We start from the raw sequence: 26,266 nt of genomic DNA on the forward strand, positions 1-26,266 counted from the left end.
GGGGGGGGGGGGGTGAATGAGTAGAGTGATGATAATATTTATATTTTAAGAGGATCACTTTGTTGGGTGGATAATTCACTCTAAGGGGGCAAAGGTGGAAGCAGGTGACCAGCTCCTCAGGAGACTTCCTGTAATGGGATGGTAGCTGTGGAGTGATCATATTTGGGATTTGCTTTTAGGAATAGAACGACAGGATTTGCCGTTCTAAATAATTACTTAATAGTCTGAAAATGTCTTTATTTCCCTTCGTGCTCCTATTCCCGAACTCTTGGATCATCAGTCAGATAGAGATATTTTGGTCTGAAGTGTTTTTCCTCTGCCCACTTTGAAGGTATTCTTTCATGATTGTTGGGAAGTCTGGTGTTAATCCATTTCCTTACTCCTTTGAAGTTGTATCTGGTAGCTTTTAAGATTTTTAAAAAATCTTTTATGTTCTGAAATTTTGCAATAATGTGTCTAGGTGAATTAATTTACCTGAATTAACACTTGGATTAAGCAGAGTCATCAGAGATCTACATCTCTTCAATCTGAGGACTTTTTCTTTTTTTAAAATTTATTTTTTTTTTTAAAACTAGTGACATACTTAGAAATTTTTTTTTTTGGAGATGGGTCTTGCTGTGTTCTTTGGGCTGGTCTCAAACTCCTGGGCTCAAGCGATCCACCTCAGCCTCTGAAAGTGTTGCAGTTACAGGCGTGAGCCACCACGCTAGGCTGACTTTTTTTTAATGATAGAAAAATGTTACTATTTTATTCTTCTTCATGATTTCTAACTGTTCTGTCTTCTGTTGTGTTTGATTTTTCCAGCTTGCATTTAAAGTGTCCTTTAGTATATCCATTCTGCTGTTTAGCCCATTAAAAAAAATTCTCAGTGTGTAGGTTCACAGTGATTTCCTCTGTGCTACCATTTTGCCTTTGTGCTGGCAGCCACCGTCCTGTGTCTGTGGATGTCCCGCTTCTAGAATTTCGTGTAAACGCAGTCAGAAGTCTTGAGACTTGTTTCTTTCGCTTAGCATGACGCATTTGAGGTGCATTTACAGTGCCCTGTCACCAGTTCATTCCTTTTCATTGCAGAGGAGTGTTCCATTGTATGATGAGCCAGTTTATCTGTTTCACCAGTGAGGGACATTGGGCTTGCTTCCGTTTTTGGCAGTTATGGATAATGCTGCTATGAACATTCATGGACAGGTTTTTTATGTGAACATAAGTTAGTTTTGTGGGATAAACACCTACAGGTGGGGTTGCTGGGCCTCGGGTCAGGTGCATGTTCATTGTTTTCAGAAGTTGCCAGACTCTCTTCCATTGTGGCTGTGGCTGCTTTGCCTCCGCACCAGCAGTGTGGGAGTGCTCCAGCGATGCCATGGCCCCACTGGCACTCAGCAGTGTTTGTGGTTTTTATCTTAGCTGTTCTAGCAAGTGTGTTGTGATATCTCAGTGTGGTTTTAATTTTCATTTTCCTAGTGATGTTGAACATCTTTGTGTGTGTGTGTGTGTTTTGCCATTCATATGTCTTCTTGGTGAATTATCCGTTCAGAACTTTATGTCTTTGTGTTTTGCGAATATTTTTTTCTCAGTATTTTCATTCTCTTAACAGTGTCTTTTGCAAAGCAAAAATTTTTAATCTCGATGAAGGCCAATTTATGAATTTCTAAAAAAAAAAAGGGTCATCATTTTGGTGTCATGTAGGAACTCTGCCAAACTCAAAGTTGCAAAGATTTCTTTTGTTTTGTTTTATTTCTAAGAGAGGCTTATGTTTTCCTCTTTTATTTGAGTTAATTTTTGTTGGGGTGATCAGACCCAACATGAGGTCGTGGGGGTGACGAAGTCTGGTGGAGTCAAAGGAATGAGAAAAGACAGTTTGATAGAGAAGGTGGGTCGAGGGGTCCATCGCTAAGTATGGAGGCTGTGAAGGTCTCGAGCTCTGGAAGCCCAGACTATTTATTGGTGATCAAACAAAGAAACAGGTGGTGAGAATGTGGGGTTCGAAAGGTCATGTTGCATTAAGCACATGATTTATAGCTGTGATGGTTTAGCATATGCTCTGCTACTTGAGATAATGGAGAGCAGGTTCTTTTAACTCAAGATACAGTGGATCCTGGGAGAGCGAGGAGCCAGCAAGTCTAGACACATTCCACAGCCACGAGCCCTGGATTCTATCCAAGCCACGAGGGGTTTTATGCCCTGGGCTTAAATTATGGTGCCTCAGGGTAGCCTTCTTCCACCCTTTAGTGCAGAGATTGGTGTTGCAGAGGCCACAAGGGGTTTTAGACCCTGGACCCCGGACATGTTCCAAGACTCTTTTACATGATGTCAGACATGCCCTGCCTCAGCTTCTCCCAACACTCAGCTTTTCCCAACAAATTTTCATACATGGCATGTGATATAGGTTGAAATTCATTTTTGAGTTTACCAAAGAAAGCTTTTCCCCCCTCACATTTTAGTTGCTTTCTTATCTTGAAGACTAAAAGTTTTAAAACGGACCTTTAAAAAATGTTGATGCCATGGCCCCCCACTCCAGACTGATAAAATCAGAATTTGTGAAAAGTGAGTCTTGGCATTAATATATTAAAAAAAAAAAAATGTTTTATTTTAGAATGATTGCAGACTTACAGAAAAATTGCAAATATAGAGTTTCTGTAAGCCCAGTACCATTTCATCTATTATTAGCATCTGACATTCCCATGGTGCACTTGTTAGAATTAATTAATCAATAATGATGCACTAGTATTAATGAAGCTCCGTAGTTATTCAGATTTCCTCCGTTATCACTCAGTGGCCTTTTGCTGTCTCTAGGCTCCCTCTAGGAATGTTCCATTCCATTGTCTGGTCTCTTTGGGCTCCTCTTGAAATTGACAATTTCTCAGACTTTTTTTTTTCATGATCTTGAGAGTTTTGAGGATTAAAGGTTATTTGTAGACTATCTCAATTGAGTCTGATATTTTTATCATGACTAGACTGGGGTTATATATTTTTGGGAGGAAGACCCCTGAGGTGAAGTGACATTTTCATCACATCATATGGAGGGTACCTGCCACCAGGGTGATTCATCATTCTTGAAAGTGACCTTCCTCGCTTGGCTAAGGTGTGTGTGCCAGGTTTCTCTGCTGTGAGTGACTCTTTTTTTTCTGCTTGTGTTGTGCTCTTCGGAAGAAAGTTACTGTGCCCAGCCCACACTTACAACGTGGAGTTATGTTTTAGCTATTTCCTTGAGAGTGAAGCGTCTACATAAATTACTTAGCCCTTATTATCTTTTAAATTTCTATAAGATCAGTGGCAATACCTCCTGATTCTGTGTCTTGTCTTGTTTTTCTTGGTCAATCTGGTAAAGGTTTATCAATTCTATTGTCATTTTGTTTCTTTTTTTTTTTTTAAGAATCTAGATTTTAGTTTCATTGATGTTTTCCTCCCCACCATTTTTTGTTGTAAATTTCATTGATTGCTGTTTTTTTAAATTTCCTAATGTATACTTTGTTCTTTTTCCAGATTTTATTGTATAAACTGAGATTATTGATTTGAGATCTATCTTCTTTTTTAAAGAAAGCATTTTATGCTATAAATTTTCCTCTAAGGACTGTTTTAGCCACATCTCACACATTTTGATATGTTGTGTTTTTATTTTCATTCAATTCATTTTCTAATTTTCCTTGACAGTTTTTATTGCCCATGTATTTTTTTTCAACTTTGTTGAGGTATAATTGATAAATTCAAAATGTATGTATTTAAGGTGTGCAATGTGTTGCTTTGATGTATGTATGGATTGTGAAATGATTACCACAGTGAAGCTAGTTAACATGTTCATCAGCTCACCTCGGTACCCGTTTTTGTGTGTGTGTGTGTGTGTGTGTGTGTGTGTGTGTGTGGTGAGAAGAACCTATGATTTACTTGCAGCAGATTTCAAGTACACAATCCATTGTCACCAGCTGCCGTCCCCATGCTGTGCGTTAGGTCTCCAGAACTGATTCACCCATGACTGCAAGTTTGAAGTGCTTGCTCTTGGAGTAAGAAGTTGCATTGCTTTCTTCTACTGCAACCCCTTGAAAGTGCGTTTACTGCAGTTTGAGGCTTTCCCTGAGAGATTTCTAGGACCTTTATAGAGAAAGAGAAAGGAGTAGCCGTTTTCCAGTTTGAGGCCTGTTCTCCCCTTTCTTCAGACAGCTCAACCTTGCTTCCATTAAATTTTTTAACTGTTCAGAATTACATTCATTCCATGAATTTTTAAATCTTGTAGTTGTTACTGTGAAGGTGCAATAAAATATAACTATATAAAACAACCTTTTAAAGTTTAATTTAAATAGTGAAAGGGACATATATAATTTTCCTATGACTACTGTAACAAATTACCACAAATTAGTTCATTTATCCCCCTGTGTTTCTGGAGGCCAGAGCCAAAGGCAGTGTTGTGGGCTGACTGCAGGTTGCAGGGCTGGGCTCCCCCTGGAGGCTCTGGGGGGTGCTGTGTCGCCTTTTCCGGCTCTAGTGGCTGTGGCGCTCTTGGCTCATTGGCTCCTTGGCCCATGTGTGTGTTGACTGACTGCCAGATATTTGGAGATTTTTCAGATACCATTCTGTTAAGGATTACCAGTTTAATTCTGTTAGTGTTAGAGGACATACTTTGAATAATCTTATTGTTTTCTGTTTAATCACACTGCTTTGTGACCCACGATTCAGTCTGTCCTGAACGTTCCACGGGCATTTGAATAGAGTGTGTGTTGTTTGGTTGTGGGGTGGGCTGTTGTGTGAATACCGATTAGGTTTAGTTGGTTGTTGGTGTTCAAGTCTATATCCTTGCTCGGTTTCTCTTCACTTGCTCTTGATTACTGAGAAGTGCCCCTTGGTATCTCCAGATGTATTTGTGAATGTCTGTTTTTCCTTTCGGTTCTATTAGAGTTTGCTCCGTGTGTCTCACAGCTCTGCTGTGCGGAGTGTTCGCCTTTAGAATTGCTTTGTCATCTTGGTGAATTGCCTTGTATCATTTTGTGGTCCCTTCTTTATCCTTGTTAATTTTTCTTAGAGTCTACTTTGATAGAAATATAGCCAGTTCACGTTCATTTTGAATAGTGTTTTCGTGGAATATCTTTCTTCATCCTTTCATTTTTAAGGATGTCTTTCATCATGTCTCAGTTGGGCTCCTTCTCAACAGCACATAGCTTTAAGGGGTGCCTTTTTCCAGCTTCCTCTTCAGTGCTGCTGCTCTCACTCTCTGGTTCCCAACACAGGACTTCCTCATGTTCTGGCTAAAATCCAAACCCCCCAGCCCGCCAACTTGTGATGGAGTCTTGGGGCCATTATTGGTTCTTGCCAAGTGTGGAATGGGGCGGTCCACTGTGGGGGTGCCCCTGAATGAAGGTGGAAGGGGCCGGTAGCCTGGCGCAGGGCTGGGAGAGCTGTGGTGCTTCCTCCCTCCCTCCCCACTTGGGCCCTGGCTGGGGAGACTGGGCCTGGATTGGAGGTGTTTCAATCAGTCTTCGCTTGTTTGTGGTTTGGGTTTTGGAGTGTTACCCAGCCCCAGCTGGTGTCGTAGACAGCAGACACATAAACAAAATATCAAAAGCAAAATGGGGAAGTCACTCCAGGTTTTCCTTTGATCCATGAGTTTCATACCCAGTCTGCTTCTCTTACCTATTGTTCAGAGTCTTTTTAGAGGTGTTTTATGTAAATTTGCCAGAGTTTTACATTTTTTGCCATCAGTAGTGGAGTGTGCTTACTCGGTCTTGACTGAGATGACTTCTGTCTGTAGTTCCTTCTTTCAAGTCAATCCTGTTTATTTTCTTTACATCTTTCAGGGATTCTTCAGTTTCTGTTTCACCAAGAGTGCCCTTCTTAGATCCACTTTTCTGGTTTTGTTTATATCTTCCTTAAATCCTTTCTTACATTTCTGGGGATTTTGGATTCTCTATGGATTGGGCAGGGGGAGCCACACTGGGAGCTCAGAGTGCCCACTTGAAGGTTCTCTGTGGATTGGGCGGGGGACGCCGCACTGAGCTTAGACTGCTCACTTGGATTTCCAGGTGCCACTCATAGTTCCACTTCCTTCCTCGGATAGAGAACAGTGTTGGCTTTTGCTGGCAAATGCAGCTGGGCACTGCCCTGTTGGGCTGCTCCTTTGCATCTCAGGTTGAACTGGGCCCAGCACTCAGTGGTCAGGGGGCACGGGGATCTGGAGGTATCTACTGGTGGCTTGACTTCTGGAGTCCTAGAAGTTGGGTACACAGGCAGGCTATCCCACCCTGGGACCAACTCCAATTCACTTATCGAAGTGATTGCTTTACTCAGAAGGTGGAGGCTTTCCTAAATATTTCTTCCTGACCCTTGACATTCTTTTGCTGCTGAGATTGTAGTGGGGAACCATTCTTCTCCCAGATCCCTTGTACTGAGGGTGGGAGTTCCTCAGATTGGGAGTTTGCCTCTGCAGAGATGAGAGCCTGGATTTTTTCATGGGGCTAAGGCAGTTTCTGTGAACCACGTAACTTCCCAGGCCCTTCCCTTATCATCCTTTCTGTCTTGTGTGACTTCTTTGGACATCTATTGCACTCCAGGTTTCTCCCTCCCCGCTTCTGCCTGGCCTGGTCTGGTGATTTCCTTCTCTTGGCTGTCTTAATTTCCATCTTTTGCCTTTTGTTTTGTTTTGAGAGACTTCTTCAATTTTAAATACAAGCTTTCTACTTATTTTAAAAAACATCTGCCTTCATACTTTTAATATTCAAGAGCTTGTCTTCTCTGAATTTATGGCATCCTGTTTTATTTCATGGATGTGTTATGTCTAATCTCGTAGGCCATTATAGCTTCTTTGTTTTTGTGCATATTCCCCCCATTTTCTTATTTCCTATGTTGTTACTTTTTCTTAGAGTTTCCTTTTTTCCTTCTTGTGTTTGTCTCTTTTTTGTGTTAGATGATGCCCTCGGGTGTCTGGTGATACCTATTCTTTTCATCTTTAAGAGTGGAGTTGTTGGAAGGTCTTGGCTAGGGCAGCATTTGCCCAGTGATGAGCTTCCTTGTGGAGGACAGGCACATGTTATCTTACTGTCCTTTACGGATACTGTGTTATTTGACAATTGGGAGGTTTTTGGCACCCTGCGTTGAGCAAGTCTTTAGGCACCATTTTTCCAACAGCATGCGCTCACTTTGTATCTCTGTGTCATATTTGGAAACTCTCACAGTATTTCAGACTTTTTCATGTTATTATATCTGTTACGTTGATGTGTAACTTGTCTTTGATGCTACTATTGTAATTGTTTTGGGGTGCCATGAAGTGCACAAACTTAATCAAAAAATGTTGTGTATGTTCTGACTGCTCTGTCAACCAAGGGTTCCCTGCCACGCCCCCTCTCCTCAGGCCTTTCTGTTTCCTGAATCACAGCAATATTGAAATTAGGCCAGTTAGTAGCCTTACAGTGACTTTTTACTATTTAAATGAAATTAGTAATCAACAGAAAACCAAACACCACATGTTCTCGTTCATAAGTGGGAGTTGAACAGTGAGAACACATGACAGGGAGGGGAACAACACACACCAGGGCCTGTTGGAGGGTGGGGGGGTGAGGGCGGGAACTTAGAGGATGGGTCGCTAGGTGCCGCCTACCAGCATGGCACACGTATACCTGTGTAACAAACCTGCACATTCTGCACATGTATCCCGCTTTTTGTTTTTTAGAAGAAATAATAATAAAAGAAATTAGTGTTCAAGTGAAATGAAGAGTAACATGTCTCTCACTTTAAATCAAAAGCTAGAAATGGTTAAGCTTAGTGAGGAAGGCATACCAAAAGCTGAGATACGTGAGAATCTAGGCCTTTTCTGCCAGTTAGTCAAGTTGTGATTGAATAGGAAAAGTTCTTGAAGGAAATTACAAGCGCTATTCCAGTGAACATAGGAGTAATACATTGGAACAGCCTTATTGCTAATACGGAGAAAATCTGAGTGGTCTGGCTAGAAGGTCAGACCAGCCACAGCATTCCTTTAAGGCAAAACCTAATCTCGAGCAAGACACTAACTCTGAAGGGTGAGAGAGGTGAGGAAGCTGCGGAAGAGAAGTTTGAAGCTGGCAGGGTTTTTAGTTTATGAGATTGAAGGGAAAAAGCTGTCCCCGTAACGTAACAGTGCAAGATGAAGCAGCAAGTGCTGATGGAGAAGCTGCAGCAAGTCATCCAGATCTAGCTGTGATCATTGAGGAAGGTGGCTACTCTAACAAGAGATTTTCAGTGTGGGTGAAACACCCTTCTATTGGAAGATGCCATCTAGGACTTTGATTGCTAGAGAAGAGAAGTTAGTGCCTTCCTTCAGAGCTACGAAGAACAAGCTGACTCTCTTGTCTGGGGCTCAGGAAGCAGGTGACTGAAGTTGTTGAAGCCAGTGCTTGCTGACCATTCCAAAACTCCCGGGGCCCTTAGGAGTGATGCTGAATCTGCTCTTCCTGTGCTCTAGAGATGAAATGACAGCCTACGTGACAGCACGTCTTTTTATAGCATGGTTCACTGACTATTTTAAGCCTCCTGTTAAGGTCTACAGCTCAGAAGAAGATTCCGTACCGCTCGTTGAGAATGCATCTGGAGTTATTTTCATGTCTGCTTACACGCATCTGTTCTGCAGCCCATGGGCCAAAGAGTAACTTCAACTTTCAAATCTTTTCACTTAAGAAACACATTTTATAAGGCTATAGTTGCCATAGATAGTGATTCCTCTGATGGATCTGGGCAAAGTAAATTGAAAACCTTCTGGAAAGGATTCATCATTCTAGAGTTAAGATCATTTGTGATTCATGGGGGGAGGTCAAATTGTCAGCATTAACAGGAGTTTAGGGAGGAGGTCAAATTGTCAGTAGTAGCAGGAGTTTGGAAGAAAGTGATTCCAGCCATCATGGATGACTTTGAGGGTTCAAGCCTTCAGTGGAGGAAGGAACTGCAGATGTGGTGGGAATAGCAACAGAAGTAGAATTAGAAGAGGATCTTGAAGATGTGACTGAACTGCCACAATCTCATGATAAAATGTGAACGGATGAGGAGTTGCTTCTGTTGATGGGCAAAGAAAGTGGTTTCTTGAGATGGAATCTACTCCTGCTGAAGTGCTGTGAACATTGTTGAAATGACAGCAAAGAATTTAGAATGTTACATAAACTTACTTAATAAAACAGTGGCAGGGTTTGAGAGGATTGGCTTCGGTTTCAAAAAGAAGTTCTACTGTGGGTAAAATGCTGTCAAACAACATCACATGCTACAGAGAAATCTTTCACGAAAGGAAGAGTCAATGGATGTGGTAAACTTCATTGTTGTCTTATGTTAAGAAATTGCCACAGCCCTCCAGTCTTCAGCAGCCACCGCCCTGGTCAGTCAGCAGTCGTCAGCATCAAGGTGAGGCCACCGCCCTGGTCAGTCAGCAGTCGTCAGCATCAAGGTGAGCCCCTCCGCCTGCAAAAAGATTGCGACTTGCTGAAGGCTCAGATGATGGTTAGCATTTTTAAGCAAGAAAGTATTTTGAATTAAGGTGTGTATATATGTTTTTTTCTTTTTAGACATAATGCCGTTCCGTACTTAATAGACCACGGTATATTAAACCTAACTTTTATATGCACTGGGAAACCAAAAAGTTTCATGTGACTCACTGTGATATTTTCTTTAATGTGGTGATTGGAACCAGTTGTGCAGTATCTCTGTGGTCTGCCTGAATTGGACTAAGACCCATCTGCTTTTTGGGGATCCCCACCCTTCACCGTCTGTCTCTCTTCTCTCTTGGGCTGATCAGTTTTCCCATAAATAAATTGCGCATCCTGGCGTTCTGGGAAGGACTGGGGGTCCCTGAGTTGTCTGTTACCTTTACTTAGTGACCGGGGCTACCTTAGTGTCCATCCAGACCAGGCTTGCTGGGCGGGTCTCGGTGGTTGTCTGGCAGTGTGGGATTGGGTGGAGGACCCAGGAGTCTCTTTCCATCCAGACTTGCAGCCAGGTCTCCCCCTTCAGCCCTGCTTGCTCATGCGTCCTGGGAGTATCCAGTTCCTTCCGTTCCTGAGCCTGCTTGGGCTCTGCAGTGGGAACTGTATTTCTTCTTGACATTTGTTCCTCCCGCTCCCCTCTCCCCATTCTTAGTGTTCAGGTGTCATTGTCCTCTTGAATCAGCTACCACACATCCGTCTGCGGTCCAGCTTCTCACGTGTTTTGACTTCTCTCTGATTCCTTTCTGCCTTGTTTTCTTTGTCCTTGTTGGTGTATGCTTTTAGTTTTAAAAACTCCTTTATCCTCAATTTTATGATGTTTTTGAAGGGAGTGGAGGCACATTTGTTTAAGCTGTCATCTTCATCTAGAGGTGCAAATGCAAATTAACTGTCTGACTGTTGAGTGACCCTCTTCTGGCTTTTTGTGTTTGTTGACCTGGGAGCTTCTCAGAGGCTCTCTTGACCTGGCGTCCTCCTCATGTTCATGTATTGGGATGTGACCCTTTCTTGTTCCTTTTCTTTTCGTGATTACTGAACCAGTTTGTTTTCTGTCATCTAGAATTTTTCGGACTCTCTGGTGTGTTACTGTTCTCATTCTTATTTTAAATTGAACTCTTATTTCATTCATTCATTCTGTTTTGATTTCTTAATAGCTTTTCTGTCCTCTCAGTTAAGACCTCGGGGAAATGGAAGATAGATGTTATTACTAGTTCACTGTTCTTGAACTGGAAGCCTCAGGTGACCAGAACTTAACCCGGTTGGTAACAATCCACACCCTTTTGTTTGCCTTTTCAGCTGATGTAGCCCAGCAGTTCCAGTATGCTGTGCGGGTGATTGGCAGCAACTTCGCCCCAACTGTTGAAAGAGATGAATTTCTAGTAGCTGAAAAAATCAAGAAAGAGCGTATGTATTTTTCTTAAATGTCATGTGGTGGATTCTTAAACTTGTCAGAGCTTAAGCAGATGTATGTATGCATGTCTGTAGGTGTGTGTGTAGTTCCCAAGCACATTTTAATATTGGTACAAAGTAAGGACAAGTCAATTCTGTTGTAGAGTCAGAACTATGAGAACATAGTACTTTAGAATGTTTAATTCTGGGATGGTGCATAAAGCTTTTGCAAATCCTGGCACCTTAGAGAAGAAAGCTTTCCATTTGGTAGTTCTTGGCTGGCGAGTAGATTATCTGATTATCCCTGGCAGGGCTCTGCCGCCCTGCCTCGCCTCTGGAGAGCCTGCGTGGGAAGCTCGGCTCTGAGTAATGAGCCGCCACACATGAGCAGTCCTGTTTGAAAGGCGGTTTTTGCAGGTGGCCAGCTCTCCATCCTTATAGTTCTCTGGGCTGTATAACCGAAATGCAGTGGTACTTGTCAGCTGGCCTAGAAAAGAGGCCTGTGTGAAGGTCAGTGCATTTCCTTGCTGGGCCTCCCCATTAAACTGCCCAAGTGGAGTAGGCGTTGGCCTTGGGTCTCAGTAATAACTCCTTCTACAAGTTCATTTGGCCTTGGGTCTCAGTAATAACTCCTTCTAGAAGCCCATTTGGCCTTGGGTCTCAGTAATAATACCTTCTAGAAGTTCTGCATGGCACAGTTTTCCACACCTGGTGGTTGCATTATGAACTGTGTTTGGCCCATGGTCTATGGAGGTCCCATTTTAGAACTGTGTGACTGCACTGGATGGCAAGTCAGCTGGGGCTAGAGTTGAAGGTGTGACCCAGCGAACTTCACCTAAACATAGTTCAGGGCTGGATTAGCAGTGGAAGTCTGAAATGATCCATCTGCTGTTACGATGCAGAGCACTGGGGAATAAAAATGGGGTATTTAAACTGCTGTTAACGTATTAAAATTTATTTTCCTCAATGTCTGTAAAACAACATGAGAAAACTATACTCTCCTTGAAACCTAAACCATTTTACCCATTTGAGATGATTACTGAAGACTCCAGCAGTTAGGTACTGCATTAACAGCCCGTTTCCTTTACAATAGCTAAAAATCAAGTTCGTTTAAACTCGTACTTAAAGAACTGACAGCTACATTGCTGCAATGGATATTCAAGGGAGTCTGGGATTTTCCTTTTAAAGAAGAAAACTGCAACAGTGTAGAGTTTGTGTTTCCTGTGTGTGTTGCGTTTTGAGATTAAGGCATGTTGTGTGTTGACTGACTCGGGTGCCTCTCGGGTGTCCCCAGCTCTTCTTGGGAACCTCCAGTGAGCACCACCTCCTTCAGCACCTATAGTCCTCTCCTGTGATGGACACTGTTTATTTGTCGTGTTTTACGAATGCTTAGACATTTGAAATTTAATTACAGTTGTTGATAGATTAGTTGAGTTATGGTAGCTTTGCTCTCTGGAATAATACGGAAAAGTTAATTTTCCATTTGATATAACCGACCTCGAATATAAAGTGCTAGTGTTCTATACTGAAACAAATTGCAAAAGTGATCATGTGTGACAAACCTTTTCCACACTGGCAGGTGGGGTACATTGTAAGTGGAGATGTGTTATAATTTAATAGAGAAGCAATTTATTTATTTATTTATTTATTTATTTATTTTTTGAGACGGAGTCTTGCTCTGTCACCCAGGCTGGAGCGCAGTGGCCAGATCTCAGCTCACTGCAAGCTCCGCCTCCTGGGTTCACGCCATTCTTCTGCCTCAGCCTCCCGAGTAGCTGGGACTACAGGCGCCCGCCACCTCGCCCGGCTAGTTTTTTTTTTTTTGTATTTTAGTAGAGACGGGGTTTCACCGTGTTAGCCAGGATGGTCTCGATCTCCTGACCTCGTGATCCGCCCGTCTCGGCCTCCCAAAGTGCTGGGATTACAGGCTTGAGCCACCGCGCCCGGCCGAGAAGCAATTTAATAGAAAAACATCACTTATTTGTGAATACTATGTGTTCATTTTTCTTATTTTATTGTGCTGTGACTGTAGTGCATGTATGAATTAGTGCCAATCTCATTCTATAGAAAGAGCATCACTTGCTTGATTTCATGGTTGTAACTGGAGTCTGTTTATGTGTTGTAAATACAGTAAATTATATCAAATTTTAATTGCATTCATTTTGTGGAATGCATTTTACATAGTATATTTAAGATAGCTTTCCTTTTCTATAGAGGAAGAGTCGAAGGTACAGTTATGATTAGATTATGTGATCTCTGGTACGTGCTTCATACCAAAGTCCGTTTTTAACTAAAGAGTATGGGGTTGTCTGTAAAGTCAATCATTGTCTTCGTACAAATGAATTAGAACGTTTAATGATAAATGTGATTGACTGATGAGCTTTTTATAAAGTCATACTACTAAAATGGGATAAATACAAAGGTTCATTAGAGAGTGTTGAAATGACAAGTTAGCCTTCGAAAGTGGCACCTTTTCTAGTGGGTGTAAGAGCTTCTTTGAGAGGCACCTGCGCACAGGTGGTGTTTGCAGTGTTGTAAATGTGAGCAAAGTGAGTTCTCTTCCCCCAGGGAACCCAATATGACCGCAGCTTCTCCTCCTTCATGGAACAGAACATAGAATGAACTTCTCATTTGCTGCAGCTGCTTTCAGATAATTTGTAAGTGTAGCTGGAACAGCCAAAGACATTTGTTAATCAGATAAATTGGTGGATGAAAATTAATAAGCTATTTTGAATTTTATTTTGAAACAGTAATTGATTATGACATTTAATACTAAAGGTGAAACATTGCTGTGTATCTTAATAAAAATGTTTAGGATGTGTAGTTTCCAAGTGGAATGAATGACCATGAATATTGTACTGTTTACTGCCCTTGGATTCAGGATTCCTGGTATTTTCACTTTCCATCCCTACCTCCAAGTGACTACTGTTAATTAGTTACAGTGATCATAGTTTGCCTTACTGTTGATTAATATTTGTAGATGGACTGTAAGTAATCCCATTATTTCTTTTTTTTTTTCTTTTTTTTTTTTTTGAGGCGGAGTCTCGCTCTGTCGCCCGGACTGGAGTGCAGTGGCTAGATCTCAGCTCACTGCAAGCTCCGCCTCCCGGGTTTACACCATTCTCCTGCCTCAGCCTCCCGAGTAGCTGGGGACTACAGGCGCCCGCCACCTCGCCCGGCTAGTTTTGTATTTTAGTAGAGACGGGGTTTCACCGTGTTAGCCAGGATGGTCTCGATCTCCTGACCTCGTGATCCGCCCGTCTCGGCCTCCCAAAGTGCTGGGATTACAGGCTTGAGCCACCGCGCCCGGCCAATCCCATTATTTCTATTACCTTACCTAATTTTCACATAAACTCTTTGATCCCAGCCTAATATTTTCCATACTTTACAAATGTCAGGGAGGTTAGATGAATTGATCGGATTCATAGAGCTTAAAAGTTGCCCATCATCTAATTTGACAATGGCTTTTGACTCTGAATTCATCACTTGCGAGTTATGTTATTGTAGGTGAAATAGTATCATACAATGAATTTTGGTGTTTGTAATTACTACGCTTATTTTCTTTCTGCCTTTTCAGTTATTCGACAACGAAGAGAAGCAGATGCTGCATTATTTTCAGAACTCCACAGAAAACTTCATTCACAGGTACAGTGCAGAATTCTGGAAGTCATTAGACTCGTTGTTGAGGATACGATAAGTGGTATAGGAACCTTTGAATGTTTTTTGTGATACCTTATTAAACTTTTCTATAATTGGTAATTGCTTTTAATTGTAGATTGTATTTGCTTTTTTGTGTCAGCTTCAATATTAGAAGTTTTAGCTAGGTTTAGTGCTAAATTGCTTATAAAGATGAGTGAAACTACAGTGGGAAAGTCAACAATTTGTGAGTTTGTATTGTAGTCGCTTAAATACACTGCTGGGAGGAAGCACATTGGTAGAAGTCTTGACTTATCTTCATATAATAGCTAAACTTCGATTGATAAACTTATTCATTGGGTCATAATTTGTACTGCCATAGTGAATAATGAAAAAATTGATTTTGAATGTGGTTGGATATTGATACTTGAAAATGAATGATTTTTCTAACCTTTTTTTTCTTTTGAGATGCGGTTTCGCTGTGTTCCCCAGGCTGGTCTCAAACTCCTGGGCTCAAGCGATCCTCCTGCCTGGGCCTCCCAACTAGCTGGGACTACAGGTGCATGCCACCAAGCCCAGCCTTGTGTTTTCATAAAAGATTTTGGCAGCCTGGAATGCCAATACATTAATTGAATCGTAGGGTGAGATTTTTGTGAATTCTGACTATAAAGGAACTTAGTTCATCTAGCTTTCTTTCCTTTTATGGAGAAGAAAGTGAATCTAGAGAGGTTTAGTGCTTTGCGCAACAAATACTATTAGTGTTACACAGTGAAAGTGATTGAGTTAGGCCTAATGCCTAATTAAACTTCCTCTGTTGTTATATTGTACTCTTGAAACACGCTTAGTTCATTTGCTGCCCATTTTGATTCCTTAATTGTTTGACTTGGATTTACTGTTTTAAGCATGCTTTTTTCCATAATATTTGTGATATTATCTTTGTAATGTTTACAGAGTAAGAAATAGGAACCTTTTTTGTCCATTCATTTCCAGGCAAATTATTTCAAACTGCTGTAGCATTTGCTTTTCTTAAATCTTTCTCCATGTTTAAGACCATTTTCTACACACTGAATGTTAAAAAGATTTGCTTATTGGATACCATATTTCTCCAGATTCTTAGCCTTACCAAGGTCCCCAAAGGGAGATTTCATCTGGTAAAAGCTGTTGTGCTCGTTAATATCAGCCATTGGATGAAAACATGTTTAGACACCTTGTGACTTAGAAGGGTTGGTTTCCAACATTTTGTTTGGAGCTGTGAATGTTTCTTCCTAAATACCAATGTTAAATAGTGGCCTGCTTCCTAGGGCTCGCCCCGAAACTGATTTGCTTGGCTTTTCATTGCATGACTGAAACATGAAAAATACTAAGAAGTCATAGTATAAGACCAACGATTAAACAAAGTAGAATGGCAGATTCAGGTTAGTAGCCATTCCATCATTTTACCAAAAATGGCTCTGCAGAAGTGTGAAGGTTGTTGATCCTATTTTTTTATCTTGTCTTAGTCAGGGCCCCATGTGTGGGTGTGCTGTGCGGACCATGGGGATGAGAGGTCAAAGGTGCAGGCGACTATTTGCTCTTGTTCTTGTTAGACCTGGAGGGAAGGAGTCGGGAATGGAAGGAGGGTCCAGGCGGACGTGGAGGTGGGAGTAGAGTGCCGTGGTGTTCTTGAGTTGGGTCTGAAGCGTGGCTGAGCAGGAAAGGCCGAGCGGGGAGGATGGCTTATGAGGCTAGTAGAACAAGAACATTGTGCAGCTGGACTGCCCAGGCAGGGCTGGGGCTTTGAGGGCAGGGAATGAACGACGTGCAGGTGCTGTGGCCACAGGGTAGGTGGTGCCCTGTTGACGAGGGGTGTTCTGGTGTGGCAGTGTCGGGAAAGCTGAGATCAGCTCTTGTGCTGGGCACTAAGCAGCTGCTTTGCAAAGATGTGTATTTGGTGTTCCTCTAGCTCTTACCATGTCCTGATAAGACTTTCTTCATGTACAATTCAGTTTGTGCACAGTTTTAAAAGTTTTATACCTGAACTTGCGGTCCTGTAGTTTCAGAGTCTGAGGTGGCGGGTCTGAAGTGGTTTCGGATGGCTAAAAGCATCTGTACTGCCAGAGTGATGGGAGCGATCGGGGTTCCCCCACCAGGTCTCTCCTCTACCCACTCCTGCCCCCTCTGAGCTCTGGAGGCCTGGTGGATTGCACTCGTGGCCTCTCGCTGTGTGTCTCCTGGTTGGCTTCATCTGGAACTGGCTTAAGCCCCAGGGTGAATCCAGAGTTGGGAGAGGGATGACACCAAACTGTCATCTCCCTTGCTGCTGGGCAGCTGTTTGTCAGTGGCGTAGCTGTGCCCACAGCTCCTGAGGGCAGGCGCTGCCCTGTGTTGGGCCCTCCTGGAGCCTGCGGCTACTGTCTCCAGCCCTGATCCCTCTGGTCTCGGGGTCATTAGTGGCTTCTGGCTGGTGGTGTTCCACCCTAGTGGGTCGTGGCTGGTGGTGTTCCCTAGTGGGTCCTGGCTGGTGGTGTTCCCTAGTGGGTCCTGGCTGGTGGTGTTCCACCCAAGTGGGTCCTGGCTGGTGGTGTTCCCATAGTGGGTCCTGGCTGGTGGTGTTCCCATAGTGGGTCCTGGCTGGTGGTGTTCCCAGACTGCCTCACCGTCTCCTGTGGTTTCTGTCCACACCTTCGTATCAAATGGTCTTCAGCAGACTGAAGAGATCCTGGGTGTTTTATACTTGCTCTTTTTATAGTTAAAAAATGCTGCCTCCTCCTTTATGTCACTTGCTAGGTTTTGGTGCATAATTTTGTTCATTTTGAAATTTCTCCACCCTTCACCCTCAAATACATCTTTGCTAAAATAAAATCTGAGATTTTTAACCTAGCAGTTTCTTAGTGCAAAGGTAGAACATTTCCTGCCGTCTTTCCCTTCACCTACCGGTCATTTCACTTAGAGACTCCCTGAAAACTCCCACAGGTTCTCACAACTTGGCATCCTCTGAGCTGAAGGGAGCATTGTGCCTTATTCCACCCTTCTGGGCATCCATTCGCATCCACCTGCACGCTGCATGCTCTTTCTTCTGTGTTCTCTCTTTTGGTGAATGACAGCGCCATTGATCTTGCCCCCTATGAGAACCTGAGTGTCATCTTGACTCCCCAGCTATACCTCTTGTTTGGAGTTGGACAGACCTGGGTGTGAACCCTGCATGTAGCTCTGTGATTTGGGTGAGTTATTCATGTTTGCTGTCCTTCGTTCTCTCATTTGTGGCATGAAGAGAATAAGCCCTGTCATAGTGTGGTTGTGACGATGACAGGATTTAATGCGTGGAAAGAGCTAAAGGTTGGCGGCCACTTGGCTCCTTGGTCCTGGGCCTGAGTGCCTGAGCCTCACGAGCCCCTGATGCCGGCTTGCAGGGACTCGCCAGGGACATGTGCCTGAGCACACACTTGGCTCACTGTATTGCATTCAGCTGCTCGCATCTTCCTCTCATGTTGTCCCCTCCAGCCAGTTCGTCACTTGTGTGGTGATGGTGCCTCTCCCCGGGACGTCCTTCGCAGGCTTCCTGCTGTTGTCTTTACCTCCAAATCCAAGTTTCTTGGTGCAGCATGGAGGCCTCATTCCGACGTCAGCTTCCCTCCTGACTCCTGGCCTTTGTCAGGTTGCTGTGTTCACCTGTCTGTCCCTCTGCACAGTCCGTCTTTCTAGGAGACTCGAGTCTCCTGCAGGAGCCCTGTCGTGAGCTGTGAAGTGCCGTTTGACACGTTGCATCTGCCCACTTGTCTGTTGCCTGTGATGAGACACGCTCCATCAGGGCTGGGTCTGTTTCTTATCCTTGTGGCCCTGGCTGGGGAATTAGTTGAGTTTCTGAAAAAGCCTATGTCAACCAATTTTTTGAAGTTAGACAGTAATTTAAATACCTGGGATGAGCTTACTTTTAAAATAAACTTTCAGAGAATGTATTATGTAATGGAGAGTTCACATAATATAAGCAATCATCTCGTCATTTGTTTTGTAAATAAAGGTACTTACATGTTGTAGCCTGTGCATGCAAAAGGTAAGGCTGTATGAATAGAGTGTACTGAGGTTTGGCTGCTGTTATGTTTGTGAATCAGACTGGTGTGATACACAATTGGAAATTAATGAAATCTGTGTGATGACCCTTGCATAGAAACCTATGGGTTAGTTATCTTGACAACTAAGTGCTTCAGACCCATGTATATATATATTTTTTTGAGACAAAGTCTTGCTGTCTCCCAGGCTGGAGTGCAGTGGTGCGATCTCAGCTCACTGCAACCTCTGCTTCCCAGGTTCAGCGATTCTCGTGTCTCAGCCTCCCAAGTAGCTGGGAGTACAGATGCATGATGCTACGCCTGGCTAATTTTGTATTTTTAGTAGAGATAGGGTTTTGCCATGTTGGCCAGGCTGATCTTGAACTCCTAACCTCAGGTGGTCCTCCTGCTTTGGCCTCCCAAAGTGCTGGGATTACAGGCGTGAGCCCCTGTTCCCGGCCCAGACCTACATCTTGACTTTAGGTACACATGATGCTGAGACTAACTTCTGCTTGTGGCTTAAATGGGATGTTGATAAAGGAAAAAATAATTCATATATTTTTATGATGGCTTTGTCTCATAATTATGGTTTTGGGGACATTGTAAGAATTATTTCAGGGGAGACGATACTGTTATTCAGCAATAAGGTAACTTAAAAAACTTTTCTTATTGGGGACTTTAGAGCTAGTTAATAGGGGAGCGAAAGACCCAAGGGTGTTGGTTGCATGAGGACATTTGCTTCCGCCTTCGGGTGGGTGGCACTGTTGCAAATGCTTATGAACTGTTAGACTTGACGTCACTATGTGAATTTTGAAATGCATTTCTAGTTTGGAAATACAGTTCAGGAAAGAGGAAAATAAGACTGGAGAGTAATATAAAAATCGTTCTTTTAATGTTAACTTTTTTCCAAACAGGGAGTTTTGAAAAATAAATGGTCAATACTCTACCTCTTGCTGAGCCTCAGTGAGGACCCACGCAGGCCGCCAAGCAAGGTAAGCGGCTTTGTCTTCGTGTTTTTGGGTCTGTCGGGACACTCTGGCAGACTTTGATAGGAAATGGCTTCTGCAGCTAAGAAAATCGTGCTAGGAAAGCAACAAGCTTGTCTGGTCGTGGAAGGTCAAGAGATTTCTTTGACTTTTCTTTTAAGCGCGTTTTAGTCAGCGTGCAGTTTCTTGAAGATGTTTTTCAGAATTTTGTTATTCAGACAACAATGGATGATTAAAGAGAGAATAAATGGTCCGTTTTCAAGATGTTTACTTTGTGAAGTTACTGTTACCGGCACCGATTGGTACTTCTTTAGGAGTTTTTCATGCTCTCAGTTGTGAGCGTTCCTTACTTTTGTGCCAGTGAAACCCTGTCATCACCGGGCTGAGTGTCTGTCCCCTGCAGTATGTCAGAGTGATTCTGGTGCTCTGTGCCCCAGAGTCTGCTCTAAGAAAGTACCCACCAGAGACCTGGGAGTGCAAAGAGGTTGAAGCGTGTGGGTGAAAGCGTTCTGTCTATTGCTAAAGGCTTCGTCTGAGCAATCATTATATATTAATATACATGTGAAGCATATAGATATGAATAGAGGCAGTCATTATTTAATAATGCCTAACTTTAAAAAATATTTAAGTTTCAGTTTGCTTGAATCCGCATGTGTGTTTAGTTATCAGACAATGTAGTAGTTGTTGGAGTTCAGAAAATTTTCTAAAACTTTATCAGTTTAGGCATATTTCAAAAGCGTAACATCTAATTTATTGTTTAATGAAGTATGGAATCCAAATCCATTTACAGAAACAGAAGGAAAATCTGAATATAAATGACCTTTTTAGGTCTGGGAAACGGTTCTGTCATTTTCTGTCTCTGCTCTCAGCGTGTTTCTCTTTTCAGGTCTCTAGCTATGCTACGCTGTTTGCTCAGGCCTTACCCAGAGATGCCCACTCAACCCCTTACTACTATGCCAGGCCTCAGACCCTTCCCCTGAGCTACCAGGATCGGAGTGCCCAGTCAGCCCAGAGCTCCGGCAGCGGGGGCAGCAGTGGCATCAGCAGCATTGGCCTGTGTGCCCTCAGTGGCCCCGCGCCTGCTCCACAATCTCTCCTTCCGGGGTAAGGCCACGCCGACGTGCACAGATTCTCTGTGTGTTAGAAACAGAGACTCCTGCAGGTTGTTAACCAGACATCGGTGTTCACCCGCAGTGTCAGTGTCAGTGGGCTTCGTACGTGCCAGACAGCGTTCTGGGCACTGTGTCCCACGCTCTCCGTCTCTGAGTGTTACTCCTCTTCACAGCCGTGTCACCCCTCTTCATAGCCGTGTCACCCCTCTTCACAGCCGTGTCACCCCTCTTCACAGCCGTGTCACCCCTCTTCACAGCTGTGTCACCCTTCACAGCCGTGTCACTCCTCTTCACAGCCGTGCTACCCCTCTTCACAGCCGTGCTACCCCTCTTCACGGCTGTGTTACTCCTCTTCAGGGCTGTGTTACTCCTCTTCACGGCTGTGTTACCCTCTTCATGGCTGTGTTACTCCTCTTCACGGCCGTGTTACTCCTCTTCACAGCTGTGTTACTCCTCTTCAGAGCTGCCCTATGGCAGTTCTTTCCACTTTGTAATTGACAGAGCTGGCTGTAAAGTTCTGGCCAGTTCTCAGCTGTCACTGAAGTGTCCATCACGAAGCAGCTTGAAGTACCCTGTGCAAAGCCCTTCATCTAGAGGTTCTCTGACTTGTGTGCTCAGATTTTTCCCTTAGGGAATAGTGACTTCTTTGTTGATGTACGTTTTTCTCCTCACTGGATTCTTTAATAAATTGTTAAGTAAACTAAAATAAGGTTGAACTTTCCTTGAGTGCTGAGATCTTTAAGGATTGTGACATTTTAGTGCATATGAATTAAGATGATGAAATGCAGGAATGCAAAGCGAAGGTGTTATGTACGTGGTCAAAGCACGTTTTCAGGAAATACAGGATTTACAGCTGAGAATCAAGCAGGTGCCGTTGTCATTCATGGATGGAACTTTGTTTTTCTTTGTTTTTAATTACGCATTCTTCCTATATGTAGATAAATAGGTGGCTTTGCTTTTTGCCATAGTTGATTCCTGGAAATCGCATTAAAGTGGATTATCATAAAGTAGATATTTTTCCAGAAAAATAGTGACCAAGGATTTAGCATCAAATAAATGGTGTTTTCCGTATGAATGTAACAGAATTATTAAATCATTTTGTGATTTATACAATTATGTTCAAGATACTCAAAAACAGAATGTGTGTTCTATACATATGAATTACTAATGGGGTCTAGCATTCTATAAAGAAAACGCAAAGCATTTAAAAACAGAACTTGACACATTTAATCTAGAATTTAAGTTCCAGCTAAAAGAATCAATTGACATTCTCATTTATACCTTAGAATTTAAATTAATTATTGTTATCGTATTAAAAATCTGTATAGAGAACTTTGAACTGAAAGTCTTTTAGAATTGTCCTCTTAAATTTAGAACTATGCCCAAAGACATAGTTTTAGTGAATGTTGTTGACTTCTTTCCTGATGAAAATGGAATAAAATAAGAACTGTTTTAGTTCTTTCCTGTTCTCCTTACTTCATGAGTGGATTGTGGATGAACCCCTCTAATATTGCACCAGTACTAATTCCAAGCTCTGGCATCTGGAAACTAGTGCAGCTGAGGTTCTCATTTTTGTATTTTGCAGTCCCAGGAAGTGATATTTAGTTGCATCTGTCAAAACTGACGCTATTAGAAATCAGCTATGAGGTTCTTACATTTTTCAAAAAACAACTTTGACATAGTCTCAAAATTGCTGACAAGCCATGTTGACCTTGAATATGCATTTGCCTTAGATTTTATATATTTGTATATGTTAGGAGTTAATTGAAAATTACAGTGTTTCTTTTCATAGTGAGCACCCTGAAGGCTGAAGACAGGTGTGGCCAGGCACCTGGGACAGTGTCACAGTGACTCAATTCTACTCAGTACATGGGGACTGAACAAGAGTTGTTGATTCTGAAATTAAAATAAGTAGAGAATTTCAAAGTGGTTATAGGGTGGGTATATGTTTATGAAGAAAAGCCAAATAGATTTTGATATTAATGGTAAGAAAAATATATGTAAGGTAGCAGTAAGATGATTTTTCAGCCACTGTGTTGGGTCTGAACGCTAGGCCAAGGGTCCCAAGGAGGCTTGGCCAAGTTCAAGGGACTTGGGACTGTCTGTTATTGATATATTGGGTTAGGGTAAAGTCACGGTATCAGCTATCTGAGATTTATAAATTTACATAATTCACAATAGTAATACAAGAGAAATTTCTAGGGACACTTTTGTCTCTTCAGTGAATCGTCTGGCTATTAGAAGATAATACATGTTTCTTTTTTTAGACAGTCTCATCAAGCTCCGGGAGTAGGAGATTGCCTTCGACAGCAGTTGGGGTCACGACTCGCATGGACTTTAACTGCAAATCAGCCTTCTTCACAAGCCACTACCTCAAAAGGTGTCCCAAATGCTGTGTCTCGCAACATGACAAGGTCCAGGAGAGAAGGGGATACGGGTTGTGAGTAAAGATCTATGTTTATACAGCTTTTCTGTGACCGTTTGGAATTCGGCCTTTCCTTATTTTAAAGTACGGCCCAGGAGCCCCACCTCAAACCTTTTAGTGGTTTCTTCTTGTTCTTATGAAGTCCAGAGTCCCTAGTGGTCTGCGGCACCTTGGGGAGTCTGGCTTTCCACCCCAGGCTACCCGGACTTTTTCCTCCCAGCACAGTCTGCTTTTTGGCTGCTCGTCCTTGTGGCCTCCTCCCCACACATCTCTCTTCTTTGCTGTTCCTCATCGCATTCTCCCTGTCTGTCTTCATCCTGCCATTCTCCCTGGGAAAGTCTTTAAGGCTGGGTTAGACCCCCTAGTAAAAGTCATCTTCTTCCACCAAAGTCTTAAGTCCACAGAGGGGCTATGTCTGTTTCATTTACGGGGCCGGTGCTTAGCATAGTGCCTAGCATGTTGAAGACAGTCCCTGAGGAATTACTCGATGGTGAGATGAATACCTCATGGAGGGTTTTAAAGCCCTGCTAGATTCCAAAAGGAAGCCTAAGTTTCTTTCTTGAGAACACTACAGTTAGCAGCGTTTGAAACATGAGTGTCCTGAAAATAGAGGATTGGGCTTCCCTGTTGGCTCATAATCTGTTGATTCTGAAATGGCTCTGGATGTTACCTCTACCTGTACTTGTGTAGAACGCAAAGGTGAGGAGCATCTGAGAACCGGAGGACATCCTGGCAGTCTTAGTCCCCTGCAGCAGTCTCCACCATCTGCCCCACTCCCCCTGTCCCCATGTGTAGCTCCCGCATCCAGCGTCTGTCTGTCCACGGCCCACACTCATGTTGTGTTGGACAGTTGTGTGTTAGTGGCACAGCAGGCCAGCCTCTAGACTGAGACTCACCTTGTTTCTTTCTAACTTCATACTCTCTTTTTCATCTTGAGCTTATTTATTGAGTTAGTAAATTTCATCCGGGTGGCAAATATCTAATCTGAAGCTAATTGCGTCATAATATCTATTGTATCTTAAAATGTATTGTCTAGTAATTACTCTTTAAAAAATGATTTTGCAGGTACTATGGAAATGACAGAAGCAGCTCTGGTGAGGGACATTTTGTACGTCTTTCAGGGCATAGATGGCAAAAACATCAAAATGAGCAACACTGAAAATTGTTACAAAGTAGAAGGAAAGGTAACATAAAACCGAATTTAAAATATTCAGAAAGAAAAAAATGTCATGCAATCCAGATAGTGAGCTGTTGATTGATAAGGTGGCACTGGGATTTTGCGAATTGAGTGTGAGGTGAAATTGCACTGTGGAATCCTGGTTTCTATTTCTGTCCATTGTGGCTCGTTCAGTTTTGTTGTGGGGACCCTTTGTGATTAATGTGTGCCTCCTTTCCTCGTATCTACTGATGGGGCCGCCCCATAGCTGATTTCTGCATCCTGCTGTGTGATGGCTGAGGCACCCAGGGGACAAGGTCCCTTGGCACCTTCGGCATTGATGCAGGATTCCAGGTCAGGGGTCTTCACCCACTTTTGCTTCCTTTTTCCATAACCTGCCTTTACCATGCCCATTTCTTGTGGTGTGGGTCACACTGTGGCTTTTAGCCCTTTCACAGCGTAACTGAGATCACAGACCATCTCTGCCACACCGCAGGTCAACTGCAGGGTGGTGTGAAGGGAGCTCACTGTGCCCTCTGAGGTGCTTTCCATCACGCTGTCTGCAGGGTGGTGTGAAAGAGCTCGCCGTGCCCTTTGAGGTGCTTTCTGTCACGCTGTCACTTGATGTGCTTTCCTTCCTTTTAGTGATGGGATCTTAGTTTTAACTTTTATGTCTTGAAGCCTAAGGATTATAATATTAAAAGTATAAGTGTTTGAGAAAAATACTAGTTAAAACTCTGGTATTGGTTTTTAATGTTTAACATTTGATATATTTACTTTTTAGGCAAATCTAAGTAGGTCTTTGAGAGACACAGCAGTCAGGCTCTCTGAGTTGGGATGGTTGCATAATAAAATCAGAAGATACACGGACCAGAGGAGCCTGGACCGCTCATTCGGACTCGTCGGGCAGGTGCGTTCATGGTTCCTAGGATGCTGGGATGCCGCGCACTTTGGGAAACGCTTATTCTAGTTGAAATCTTACTGTGAAATAGCTTCTCCTGCGGCTCTTTCCAAGTAAAGCAACTTTGAGAGTCAACTGTCAGGGTCCACTCAAGAAAGTAGAAACCACAGTAGGTGCTGATGAGGACATTGAATGCAGCAGGTTGACTCAGGAGCTGCTGGAGGACTGTAAAGCACAGAGAAAATGGTGAGACAGAGCTGGCCATGGGGAGCTGGCATTGCCGGATTCCAAATGCTCAAGGAGGGCCCTGCCCAGCTGCTGCTGCCTCCTCCGGAAGGTGGAGGAGGGGCCCTGCTGGGATGGGGCCTGCTGACAGGGGACACTCCCAGCTGCATGACTCCCCAGGCAGCACAGTGAGGCAGGATTTGGGAACACTGCTGAAGCTGGAGATGGGAATCCGGCTATGGCTGTCTGCACAGCCCTGGGTGGGCACTGCTGGTGGCACAGTGCATGGCTGGGAGGGAGCTGCTGCTGCTTCTCCTCCTGGTGGAGCCTGACAGGGGGCAACCGACAGGAGCTGTGGCATCTCCACTGTCCAGCCCTTCTTCGTGGCTAAGCAACATGTGGTCTTGTCTGTAGGTTGCTTATTGGACAGTAATTACTGCCAATGAAATCTCCAAAAATTACTGACTCACAAAACAACTGTGTACTATAAGCCCAGCATAGCACAGGACTCATGGCAGTGTGGCTGGTGAGTAGGAGTGTGGCTGGGGGATAGGAATGTGACTAGTGGGTAGGAGAGTGGTGCTGCAGTGTGGCTGGTGGGCAGGAACATGACCGGTGGGTAAGAATGTGACTGGTGAGTAGGCACGTGGTGTGGCAGTGTGGCTAGTGGTAAGAACATGGCTGGTGATTAGGCGTGTAGTGTGGAAGTGTGGCTGGTGGGGAGGAGCATGGCTGGTGGGTAAAAATGTGGCTGATGAGTAGGAGTGTGGGTGCTGGGTAAGAATGTGTGGCTGGTGAGTAGACGAGTAGTGTGGCAGTGTGGCTGGTGAGTAGGAGCATGGGCGGTAGGTGGGAGCCTGACTGGTGTGTAAGAATGTGGCTGGTGGGAAGGAGCATGGCTGGTGGGGAGAGCATGGCTAGTGGGTGGGAGTGTGGCTGGTGGGGAGGAGCATGGCTGGTGGGGAGAGCATGGCTAGTGGGTGGGAGTGTGGCTG

The 26,266-nt window shown here is 43.5% G+C and overlaps 1 protein-coding gene across 1 annotated transcript in view; it reads left to right on the forward strand.

The window, feature by feature from the left end:
* TUBGCP3 (tubulin gamma complex component 3) overlaps positions 1-26,266 on the forward strand; it is an 80,791-nt gene that overhangs the window by 7,884 nt on the left and 46,641 nt on the right. Inside the window, exons 2-8 of the mRNA XM_017861769.1 lie at positions 10,713-10,820; positions 14,383-14,450; positions 19,381-19,458; positions 20,339-20,556; positions 22,832-23,004; positions 24,055-24,173; positions 24,930-25,055. Coding sequence (XP_017717258.1) covers positions 10,713-10,820; positions 14,383-14,450; positions 19,381-19,458; positions 20,339-20,556; positions 22,832-23,004; positions 24,055-24,173; positions 24,930-25,055 — 890 coding nt within the window. The remainder of the gene's footprint in view (positions 1-10,712; positions 10,821-14,382; positions 14,451-19,380; positions 19,459-20,338; positions 20,557-22,831; positions 23,005-24,054; positions 24,174-24,929; positions 25,056-26,266) is intronic.

Source organism: Rhinopithecus bieti, unplaced genomic scaffold (assembly GCF_001698545.2).
Source record: "Rhinopithecus bieti isolate Rb0 unplaced genomic scaffold, ASM169854v2 scaffold_62034, whole genome shotgun sequence".
Taxonomy (NCBI): domain Eukaryota; kingdom Metazoa; phylum Chordata; class Mammalia; order Primates; family Cercopithecidae; genus Rhinopithecus; species Rhinopithecus bieti.